Source organism: Dipodomys merriami, unplaced genomic scaffold, assembly GCF_024711535.1.
Source record: "Dipodomys merriami isolate MVZ:Mamm:240054 unplaced genomic scaffold, mDipMer1.0.p SCAF_412, whole genome shotgun sequence".
NCBI classification, from domain to species: Eukaryota; Metazoa; Chordata; class Mammalia; order Rodentia; family Heteromyidae; genus Dipodomys; species Dipodomys merriami.
This window is the reverse complement of record NW_027205738.1, coordinates 348890-360681: the sequence shown is the minus strand read 5'-3', so window position 1 is coordinate 360681 and position 11792 is coordinate 348890. Positions and strand designations below refer to the sequence as shown.

Genomic DNA, 11792 nt, shown 5'->3' with positions numbered 1-11792 from the left:
TTGCTTTAGCTTTACCAAAAAAGCATCTTTCAATCTAGATTATGTAACTAAATAGAAGGACATGGGTGACAAAGTGAACCTGATTTCTGGCCATGGAAAGGGGGGCTTGGAATGTGGCTCAATGGTAGAATGCTTCCCTAGCATGCATGAAGCCCAGGGTTCGAATCCTCAGTACCACATACACAGAAAAGCCGGAAGTGGGGCTGGGAAGGTGGCTCAGTGGTAGAGTGCTTGCCTTGCATACATGAGGCCCTGGGTTCAATTCCTCAGCACCACATAAGCAGAAAAAGCTGGCAGTGGCACTTTGGCTCAAGTGGCAGAGTGCTAGCCTTGAGCTGAAGAGCTGAGGGACAGCACCCAAGCCCAGAGGTCAAGCTCCACGACCAAAAAAAAAAAAGCCAGAAGTGGCACTGTGGCTTGAGTGGTAGAGTACTAGCCTTGAGCACAGAGAGACTCAAGGACAGTGTCCAAACCCTGAGTTTAAGTCCCAGAACTGGCACAAAACAAAAGAAAAAAAATAAGAGAGAAAGGTGGCTGTTGGTATTCGTATCTGCAGCCCTATGAGTGGAGCTTTTAGGTCCAGTAGCTTCAGCATAGATGTAGAGGAGAAAACATGCTAAGTCCTCACCCATCTACTGTGTGACTCTTCCTCTATAGAATGGGGATGAGGGCTCCCAGCATGCTGCATTGGAGAAGGCCTGCTCTGAGCAGGATTCCCCTGCCCTCTTCATGCCAGGAAAGTAGCCCAGAAGTAGACTGCCCACAGGGAAAGGTGTGGCCTGGGGTGAAGCCTTCTTCTGTCTCACCCTCCCTCCCCCAGGTTGTCCCTGGTGACAGGCAGGAAAACCTGCCTTAAGTTCTGTGCACTCCATTGGTTCTGGGAGATAGGAGCCAGAGCCATGAACAAGATCTTCCCTCAGGTAGGAGCTGTCCTGGGGAGACAAACCTGCATTCAGTCCTACTTGCACCCTGGGATGCTGGGAGGGAAGAGGCAACCAGGAGAGTGAGAAGGAGCTGCTTAGACTGGCCTGAAGGACCGTCAGGTGCCAAGTGGACAGCAGAAAGAAGCACAGCACAGAAGCCACTCACTTCCCAGGCAAAGTGTAGGGATGTGAGGCAGGCAGGCAATATGAATGTGGGGTGCTTGGCATGCTGGGATGTGAGGGACCAATAAACTCAATGCTCTCAGAGACCCATTGTGAATACCCTGAAGTCTACAGCCCCTACCCTAGCTCTACTCCCTGGCTTGGTCTGGTCTCTCCCAAGCCCACCTTGGCTCTGCTGTCTTGGGCAGGGAGACGCAGAGGACAATGCTGCTGCCAGAACAAAAGCTGGCCCTCGAGGGGAAGGTAAGAATGGAGGGCTGGGCTAGATGCTGTGCATCCAAAGTGCTTCCTTAAGCCCATAGTTGGCTACAAATGCACGAAGAGTGTCCAGGGCTCCCACCGTCACTCTTGCTTCCCTCTTCTCTGTTAATGGTGTCAGCTTTCTAGCTTCCTGCTGTGCTGAGGTCACTTGCTTAATAGGATTGCTTATGCTCTCCATGCAAGAGCATTTATTGAGCTCCTACTGCATGCTGTGTACCTACCAGGTACTGCACTGTATACAGTTCACACCTATAACCTGAAGAAAAAGGGACCTTAGAGCTAAATTCCTGATTCAGAGAATGACCTAGACAATTTGCTTTACCTTCAGAGGGATAAAGTGAATGCCACACTTAGTATTTACATGTGTTACTGACTCCCTGTACAACTCTGACCATTTTTCTTCACCTTCATGGAATGAAGGAAATGGGTGAGGAGGGAGAGGAGGAAGAGCATCTTCTATTCACCCTATCTTGGCCCATGTTTGGCAGGTGAGGAAGCAGACCTGAGAGGGACAGGACAATGAAAGCTATAAAGAGCCTGCCCAGGGGCTGGGAAGGTGGCTCAGAGGTAGAGCGCTTGCCTTGCATGCACGAGGCCCTGGGTTCGATTCCTCAGCACCACATAAGCAGAAAAAGCTGGAAGTGGCACTGTGGCTCATGTGGTAGAGCGCTAGCCTTGAGCTGAAGAGCTGAGGGACAGCGCTCAGGCCCAGAGTTCATCCTCCGGACAGCTCTTAGGGACTGGGAGGACATTAGCAAGACTGAGAAGTGGGAGAGGCTGGGTGTACATTCCAGCTGAGGTCCTTCTGGCTGCAAAATCCCAGAGCCTTCTTAGTGCCACATTGGTGGTAGTTTATTTCCAAGTCCTGGCTGGTAGAAGGGGTGGTAGTAGAACCAAGAACCTCCTCTTTTCTTCATCTTCAAGGGAAAGGACTACACCTCAAGCGTTTTGGTATGCATCTTCACCTGGGCGACAACCTCAGCTCTGCAGCTTCTCCTCCAAGTGACCCCACTTTGTGCCTGGCTTGTGCTGCACAAATATTTGAAGAGCAGCCACTTGGCTGGCCAGGACACCTGTCACAGCCTGCTTTACCTTGTCCCCCTGGTTACCTGAGTTTGCTAACAACTAGAGTTGGAAGGATTCCTGGTTTCAGATTTACACTGAACCTCCTGTGGCCTGCCAGCCCCTACTGTCTCCACCCCCCCCCCACAGTGCCCTCTTCATCCACTTCTGGGGAATGTCTGCGCTTCTCCCCTCTCATCTCCCCTACCTGTGGAAATCACCAGAGCTCCAGTGCTGCGATATGACCTTTCTAACACACACTCTCTCCTCTCTCTCTCTCTCTCTCTCTCCTCACCCACCCCTCTCTCTCATGGGCCAATCCTGGGGCTTGAACTCAGGGTCTGGGCACTATTCCTTAGCTTTTTCACTCAAGGATGATGCTCTACCACTTGAGCCACAGCCCCACCTCCAGATTTGGGGTGATTAATTGGAGACAAGAGTCCCTCAGACTTTCTTGTCAGGGCTGCCTTTGAACTAGGGAACTCCTTCCTGTCTCAGCCTCCTGAGTAGTTTCAATTACTGGTGTGGGCCACCAGTGCCGGGCTTATGAAGAAGGCCTAGGAGCCCTTTCCAGGGCCATCCCTGGAGGGGAATGGGCTGTATGCAGATAGCAGGGCAGGAAATCCTGGACCAGCCTGGCCATCCCTGCACCCCCATTTGTGTTTCCTCCTGTCCTCAGGCTACAGCCTCCTCTGCTGCTCTCGCCGTGAGGCCTGCCTCTCTGCCTTCCTGCTGCTCCTGCTGGCAACACTTGCAGCCCTTCTCGTCCTAGTCGTCATCCTTGGACTCCCATCCCGCACACCAGGTCAGAGTGGGCAAGAGAGGGCGACTCAGACCTGCTGAGGAGAGGGTGGAGGCACAGAGACAGGGAGCCCACACTCTGCTTGGCTCTATAAAGAGACCTGGATGATTCCTTATATTGAGTGTGGATAGACACACAGATTCCTGCCCACACCCTAGACAAATGCCTGAGCCTTTGTTTGTACATCTGTGACATGAGCTATTGAGACTAAGCCTGCTCTGATGTCACCTCCGGGGCCTTCCCAGGAAAACCGTCTCCCAGCCCCAGGCTGGCTCATCTGCCCAGTTTCCCTCTCATTCTTTGAGGCAGCCCTAGGGCGGTATTCCCCCCCCACACACACACACACTGCTCAGTGGAGAACTGATAATGACTCCTGCACCTCTGGCAGAGGTGTTTGGGGGAATGGTAGAATAAGAATGTAGAAGATATGCCCAGCCAGGTGCTGGTGTCTCACGTCTATAATCCTAGCTATTCAGGAGGTTGAGATCTGAGAATCTCCATTCAAAGCCAGTCCAGATAGGACTGAGACCGTACATGAGACTCTTACCTCCAATGAACCCCCAGAAAACCAGAAGTGGTGCTGTGGTTCAGTGGTAGAATGCTAGCCTTGAGCAAAAGAGCATAGGGACAGTGTCCAAGCCTTGAGTTCAAGCCCCATCACACACACACACACACACACACACACACACACACACACACACACACACACACACACATACATGTACACGCTCACACACACTCACAGACATAGATGTGCCCAGATGGACAAGATTATAACACGTGCTCTCTGAGATGGCCCAGACTCATTGATCCAACAGCTTGCCTGTGGCCAGAGGTCCACTTCAAGCCACATTATTGCCTAGAATATTGCCCTCAGCTCCTGCTCCGCACATTGAGTTCACCACCTATCCATAGGGAAGCTCTCACCGAACCCCTCTTCCTCAGCAGTCCCCATCCCAGGGGTTCACTACAATCCCCACGTTGCAGACAAAGAACCTGAGACTCAGAGAGGTTATATCACCTGCCCAAGGCCATACAGTTGCAAATGCAGAGGCTGCCACTGAGCCCAGAGCCTCCCTACTACCCCAGTTCAGGGCGGGCCTCAGGTGGGAGAACCCGTCCAGGTGTTGTCCGTTGGTCCTCAGGCGCCTCCTCTGCCCATGCAGGGGCCCAGCTCTGTGTGACACCAGCCAACAGGACAGGCTTCTTGTGCCATGACAGGAGGAGCTGCATCCCTGCCCACGGCGTGTGTGACGGCGTCCGCACGTGCCCGCATGGCGAGGATGAGGACGAGAGCTTGTGCCGTGAGTAGCTCGTCATTGGTACTTAGGCTCTGTGTGGCCCTCCCAGGGCTGATTCCATTCCCCCTGAAGCACTACTGAAGCCCTGCCCTCCAGAGCATGCCAGGCCCACACAGCCCCACTGCCCCCAGACAGCCATGTTAAAGGGTGCTTCACTATGCATCTGCACCCCTGAGCATCAGTGTTCATCCTTTAGCCTTCTCTGACTCCCATATGCCTCCCACAGCCCTTGTGCCTCCCTATATGCCCTAATCACACTGTTGTTACATCTGCAACTCTCAACAGGCTGTGAACTTCTCTGGGATAGCGCTGGTCTGCTTGATCATGATGCCCTAGTATACAGGAGTTATTCTGAATGAATAGATGAATAAATGAATGAATGAGTGAATGAATGAATGTATGATTCAGTGTCTGGATCTACAGCTAGGAGAGAGGTGCGTGAGTTGGGAAGAACAGCAGCCGAGCCAGAAGTGTTGGTTCATACCTATAATCCCAGCAATTGAGAGGAAGAGATAGGAGGATTAGTTTGAGGCCAGCCTGGACTACATACTAAGTTTGAGGCCAGTCTGAGTTACATAGTGAGGTACTTTCTCCAGAAACCAAGGACTATGGGTAATAGCTCAGTTGTAGAGTGCTGGCCTAGCACACTCAAGGTGCAGGGTTTGATCCCCCACATTGCGGGGCAGGAGAAGACTCTGAGGAGTCATCTAGTCTCCTACCCCAACTCCTGCTCAGTCTCCTCTGTAGCAAGACCCAGAGGCCAACTCGCTGCTGCTTGCATGTTTCTGGAATGAGGAGCTCACTCCCTGAGGTAGCTGCTCCTAGTTCTGGGGTAGATTTTCCTCAGGGGGTTTCTTTGTTCTGAGCTTAGAGCTGCCTCCAGAGCCCCCTCCACCCCTGCTCCCATAGATCCCATTTAACCTCTCCCCAAGATAGTAGGAGGTGCTGTCTTGCCCTATGAGTATCTCCTTCTCCAGACCATGCCTTGAACCCCAGAGTCTCCAGCACCTCCCATGACTCAGTTCTTGGCCCCTCAGTACACTACAGAATACATTCTACCTGCCTGCATCCTTCTCCTTGCACACACCCCTGCAGTAACCATAATGTCTCTAGTGGAATCTGGCCAGACCAAAGAATGAAGGCTGGTTCTTTCCTGTTTTGTATCTGAGACAATGTGGCTGAGTTTGCGTGAATCTGGGCAGCCCTGGCCTACACCTGCCTAACACAAAATCTGCATCCTTAGCCAAAGCCTAGCTCTACAGTGTCTCATTTCTCCTTGCTACACACACCCCAGTTGGAGGAGGCTTTCCTTGAGGTGGCATAGTTTTGTGGGGGTGCTAAGGAGATCTTTCTAGAGGGAAGAATAGTGCTAGCACTGATGTGGGGTAGGGAATGAGAATGAGGACAAGACAGTGGCTTTGGGGGACCACCTGCTGGTGGGGAGCAGGCATACTCCTCTCCCTTGGGCTGACCTCCTCCCCAGGAAAACTCCTGGTGCTCTTTCTGGGTTGGGTGGAAGGCAACCGGGTGCCAGGATCCATCCATCTTCACATGGTCCTGGAGCAGCCATGGACTTCAATGTGGACTTCATCCTGACTCATCTGTCCCCTTGCAGAAGATGTGCCCCAGAGCCTCCCCAGCTTCCTCGTGGCCCACTGTGGAAACCCGGCCTCCTGGATCTACTCAGACCAGAAGTGTGACGGAATCAACAACTGTGGGGACTGTTCGGATGAACTCAGCCCAGGTGGAGGTCTAGGCACAGGCTGGGCCAGAACAGTGGCCAGACAGTGGCCAGAGGGTAGAGGCTGTCAAGGGCACCTCTGAGGTTCCCCATATCCTCTTTGACTCCTAGGTATGCTCGTGGGTGTACATCTCCCAATGGGGTATCCAGTAGCCCTCTCGTGGCTCTCTCTAGAGGTTCATTCTTCAGGAGGGGAGTATTGGAATGCTGGGGACCAGGGCACAGGGCAAAGGACAGAGCTGAAGCACCCTTAGGGAGTCCTAGGGGTGGGCATGGCTGGAATCAGGGTGAGGCAGAAGGAAGAGCTAGATGATGGGGAAAATAGTATACACCCATTAGTATCAGAATTGCCTGTCTTTCTTTCCTTAACAACCTTCAACGATGAGAAACAGAAGCTTAGACAGGGTGTTGGAGGCACAGTCTCAGTTCTGTCTGCTGCATTCAAACTCAGTCAACCCACACCTGACAGGGCAGGCCTGGCTCTGGAGAGCTGTGGCAGGTTTCACAGCAAAGGAATACCCTCATGTATGAAGCAGTCCAGACAAGCAACTGTTCCCATGCTGACTTTTCTCTCTCTAGTGACTTCATGCCCACTCTGTGGCCCTGGGTGGTGGCGTTGCTCTTCGACAGTCTTCAGGTACTGCAGCTGCATTCCAAAGAACCTGTGCCGGGACCACGTGCAACACTGCTCAGACTGGTCTGATGAGTTCTCCTGTCCTGGACCTGAATAGGGCCCCCAGGCAGGGGTGACTGGCTGGTTGGAATGGTACTGATAACCCTTCTCATAAACATCAAGTCCTAGACCATGAGGGTAGGAAGGAACCTTTAAATCAACCCCCCACCCCACCCCCCAAGATCTTCTGATTAGGAATTTCTTCTTCTACTTTCAAGTTGCTCTGACTCCGTTTGGAGGGCTCCAGTGCCAGGGAGCCATCTACCATGTTGCCCAGCTTCTAACAAAGAGGTGAAGAAGCTGCTCTAGGATTATAGGTCTATCTCTGGGTCCTTACAGAGGAAATAAATTCTCCTGCTCCAAGACAGGCTCTTGTATCATTTTTTTTTTCCAGTCCTGGAGCTTGAACTCAGACTTGGGCACTATCCCTAAGCTGCTTCTGTTTAAGGCTAGCACTCTACCACTAAGCCACATTCTCAGCCTCCCTGGATCATATCTTGTTGACCCTTGAGAGAAGATATGTCTGGCCTTAAGTGCCAAGATGAGGAGTTCAGTTCCACAGGTATCACTTAAGGTCACATACGAATTTTCCTGTCCCTTTGGTTAATTAAGGTAGATAGTTTGGGGTTTGGAGCAGCCTTTGAAGGCTGGATGGACTGATCACATGAGCCTACAAAGGAGGCAGGGTGAGGGTCATCCTCCCAGAAGGAAGCATGCCAGGAGGCTTGGGCTGGAGAATAGAAGATCTGGAGAAAGGACGGCTTGAGGGACCTCTTTCCCGCTCTGTCCATCCCCACCCACCACAGCCCTTTCTCTTACGTCTAGCCACCAGCTGGACAGCCCAGGGTTTTTGAAAAGGAGGTTTTATTTTGATCCTGGAACTGGAATGAGCCATCTCCCTACATAGCTTCCCAGCTTTTCAGCATCCAGCCAGGCAAGGATGGGTGGTCCCATCAGACAGATGAGGAAACTGAGACCCAGAGGAAAAATGACTTACCTAAGATCTCCAACAAAGTCAACTGCTGGAATTGGGACTCAAACACAGTTTATGGCAGCAGCCCAACCCCAAAGTCCTCCTAGTTACCGATGTGACCATTATCATGGTTGGGAAGAGTCTCTGTGGGATATTAAAGAGGGAGCTTGAGAGGCACAAGATGCCCCACCTTTATCGTGAGAGTCATGGAATCTAGTCAAAGTAGAAAACTCCTGTTGAAAAATACAACTCTATCAGCTATACAGTCAATACACTTGGTTTTATACATCAATCTCTTGTTGACTTGGAAATGGTGAGCACTGGGTCATTTGGTGCCTCATTCCTTCATTCACTCATCAGTCTCTGTACCAAGCCATAAGCTGGGCGCCAGAGCCGGAGTGGCAAAGCATGGATCCTGGCACATGAGGAATGAGGGGACTAATGAAGGCCACACCTCACAGCACTGAGGGACCAGTGGGACAGCAGGAAATGCTGGGCCCTAAAGAGACAGCATTGGAGGACCAGCTCCTGAACAGGTGTCTCTGGAATCTGGCCTGAGGATGGTCAGCCCCTTCTGCTAAGATTCTTTATAAACGCAGCCCAAGCAGGAGCGGTGGGGCCTCTGGCTCCATAGAGATGGAGCCTCCACATGGTATGGCTTAGTCAGGAGACAGCCAAGAGGCTACAGTGGCCCAAACATAGAGCAGGGAAAGGAGACGGGAAGAGAAGGGAGAGAGGAGATAGGGGCTGGATCCTAGTGGATACAGCAGGTTACACTTCACCCCAAGGAAGTGAGATGTCCTGGGGGTTGGGGGGGAATGTAGCAGGGAAGCGTCTATTTTTAGAGTGCCTGTTGCTTGGAGAGGTGAAGCAGCTTCATGGATATGTGACTGATGGAGGCCAGAGCCTGGTGTGTGGATTGGACAGCGAACTATGTTCACGGTTCTAGGCCATCTCTGCAGGTCTGGGAAGGCCTGCGAGCAGAGGTGATGCCTTGGCAGATCCGAGAAGACTGAGGCATTTGGGAAACAGGGAAAGGCATGGCTGAATCCTGGGTCGCAGTGGGATACCAGGTTGGGGGGGGTGGTGGCATTGGAGAGACACATCTGATGTCTCCTTGGGGAGGAGGGTTGCGATGAAGGCTCAGGAATAAAGATCCAGCAGCACTAGGCAATCTTGCAAGCTTACTGAGTGGGAAGAATAAGATCTGGAATGTGAAAGCCTGCTTCACGCAGAGGAAATGGCGCCCGGCATGGGACAAGTGGCTGTGTGTTAGTGAAGGAAGGGAAAGACTAGGTCTAAGTAAATCATTTTGTTTTCACAGCCATCCTGATGCTTAGGTGATGGGGGCTGTCCACCCTCTTCCAAGGCCATGGTTTGGGGGCATTAAGCCATGCCATCTTGACATTTGGAGTCTACCTGGCCTTCTAACAAAGACTCCCAATTCAATCTTTCAAAATGCAGCTTCTCTGTTTTCTCCTGACTGGATTTTGTATCTGATTTACCTGACAACATTAGCAGCCTGTGAATGTTCAGGAAGCATTTAGTTCATGTCAGGCACTGTGGCAAGCCTTTGTCTGATCTCTGCAGCAGGATCACTTTTTCTGATCCTTACAACTGCTCTGGGAACCTGGTTTAGTAATCTGTGCATTCCACAGGCAGAGAGAAAGAGAATAAGCTAGAGGTGGGGGTGGAGGAGAGGCGTGCTCAAGATCACACAGCTTTTTTTTTTTCCTTTTGTGTAGTTCTGGAGCTTGAACTCAGGGCCTTGGCACTGTCCTTGAACTTTTGTGCTTAAGGTTAGAGCTCTACCACTTGAACTACAGCTGCACTTCTGGCTTTTTTTTGGGTGCCGGTCCTGGGGCTTGAATTCAGGGCTTGGGCCTTGTCCCTGTGCTTTATGAGTTCAAGGCTAGCGTTCTACCACTTGAGCCACAGCTCCACTTTTGGCTTTGGGGGTAGGTAATTGGAGATAAGAGTTTCGTGGATTTTCTTGTCCAGGCTGGCTTTGAACATGGTCCTCAGATGTCAGCCTCCTGAGTAGCAAGGATTATAAGTGTGAACCACTGGCACCAGCCATACAGCTTTTAAGATATAGAGCCAGGAACTAAACTTTGGTAGTCCCAAGTCTGGCTCACCACAACCCTCCTGATGTCTCTCCCTCTTTCTCAGCTAGGTATCTTTAGGTGGAAAGCTGGAGCTCAGGCAGAAGCCACAGCCTAGAAGCAGGGATTGGCTGGTGTTGGCACAAGTGGCATTTATTCTTTTCTTTCTCTTTCTCCCCCCCCTTTTCCCTCCCTCCCTTCCTCCTTCCTTCCTTCCTTCCTTCCTTCCTTCCTTCCTTCCTTCCTTCCTTCCTTCCTTCCTTCCTTCCTTCCTTCCTTCCTTCCTTCTTTCCTGCATGCTTGCTTTTTGTTGGTTGTGGGGCTTGAACTCAGGGCCTGGGCCCTGTCCCTGAGCTTTTTTGATCAAGGCTACTCTACTACTTTGAACCACAGAGCCACTTTAGGTTTTCCGGTGGTTAATTGAAGATAAGAATGTCCTGCCTGGGCTAGCTTTGAACCACAATCCTCTCAGATCTCAGCCACCCAAGTGGCTAGGGTTGCAGGCAGGGGCTACCAGCATCTGGCTGCATTTATTCTTCTTGTCTTGTTTATTGGCTCTTACTTTCAGAAATGAGCAGGTATCATAGCTTCTTCCCAAACAGATTTCCCAGGAAGATGCAGGGCCTAGGAGGCTAGGCAGGCCCTCCCCTGGTGCCCAGCCGCAGAGCAGCAGCCGGGAGACAACCCAGAAGCTTGTGTCAATATTTGTCCTCTCCCAGCCTCCCTGGCCCCAGCTCCAAGATCAGGGCTCTAAGTACAACAGGTTCTTTACTGTGCAAACACGCAGGGATAGATTAATGGAATTTAAAGTGGCTCAGGCTTGGCCCCAGGGTTTGGATGGGAAAGCTGGTCTGGTTTAACTGTCTGCCATCACTGTTTGCCAGGGGCTCTCCTTTCATCCTTAGACTCACAGAATCACAGACATTAGCTCTGGCAGAGACCCCAGAGCTCAGCCAGGCTTATGACTGAAGAGGAGAGGAAAGACAGGAAAGAGACCAGCTCAACGCCTCACAGAGACTCTGATTCTCAAAGCCATCCTACTCCAAGCAGAAATAACATCTTTGAGTTCTTACACACACACACACACACACACACACACACACACACAAATGTATTTAAACAGTAGTTCTCATCCTTCTAGGTAATACATCTAAGACTTCTATAATTCCCAGTAGATGGACAATAATATCAAACTCTATAATACTAAGCCCCTCCCCTACACATACCTGTGATAAAGTTTAACTTATAAATCCAATACAGAGATGAACAATAATGTACTGTAATGATAGTACCAACATCAACCACCACATAACTACTTTAAGGCTGTTTGTTTCCTTGTTTATTTGTTGTATCACTGGAGATTGAATTTAGGGTTCCATGCTCCAACTTAGCTTTTACAATTCAAGACTGATGCTATAGGGCTGGGAAGGTGGCTCAGTGGTAGAGCGCTTGCCTTGCATGCATGAGGCCCTGGGTTCGATTCCTCAGCACCACCACATAAGCAAAAAGAAAAAAGCCGGAAGTGGCACTGTGGCTCAAGTGGTAGAGTGCTAGCCTTGAGCTGAAGAGCTGAGGGACAGCGCCCAGGCCCAGAGTTCAGGCCCCACGACCGGACCCAAAGGAAAAAAAAAAAAAAGACTGATGCTATACCATTTGGCTTTTTTCTACTTCTGGCTTTTTCTGATGAATTGAAGATAAGAGTCTGTTGGATTTATCTGCTTTGTGTACCTTTGAATCTCAGTCCTTAATCTCAGCTTCCTGAGTAGCT

At 51.0% G+C, this 11792-nt stretch overlaps 1 protein-coding gene across 2 annotated transcripts; it reads left to right on the top strand.

The window, feature by feature from the left end:
* The first annotated feature begins 837 nt into the window (after positions 1–837).
* LOC138807154 (low-density lipoprotein receptor class A domain-containing protein 1-like) lies at positions 838–7309 on the top strand. Of its 2 annotated transcripts, XM_069992751.1 has the most exons (7): positions 838–920; positions 1295–1349; positions 2292–2318; positions 3109–3234; positions 4398–4535; positions 6148–6276; positions 6853–7309. In XM_069992751.1, the coding sequence occupies exons 1-7, from the start codon at positions 900–902 to the stop codon at positions 7002–7004; spliced, it is 648 nt and encodes a 215-aa protein (XP_069848852.1). In that variant the 5' UTR covers positions 838–899; the 3' UTR covers positions 7005–7309. The 2 variants fall into 2 exon arrangements, with proteins under 2 accessions (XP_069848852.1, XP_069848853.1); XM_069992752.1 differs by lacking the exon at positions 2292–2318.
* Positions 7310–11792: the final 4483 nt, after the last annotated feature.

Excerpts from the sequence above, each read along its gene's own strand:
- LOC138807154 (XM_069992751.1), top strand. The coding sequence starts at position 900 with ATGAACAAGATCTTCCCTCAG. Across the intron at positions 921-1,294 it reads TGAACAAGATCTTCCCTCAG|GGAGACGCAGAGGACAATGC; the intron begins GTAGGAGCTGTC and ends TGTCTTGGGCAG. Across the intron at positions 2,319-3,108 it reads ACTACACCTCAAGCGTTTTG|GCTACAGCCTCCTCTGCTGC; the intron begins GTATGCATCTTC and ends TCCTGTCCTCAG.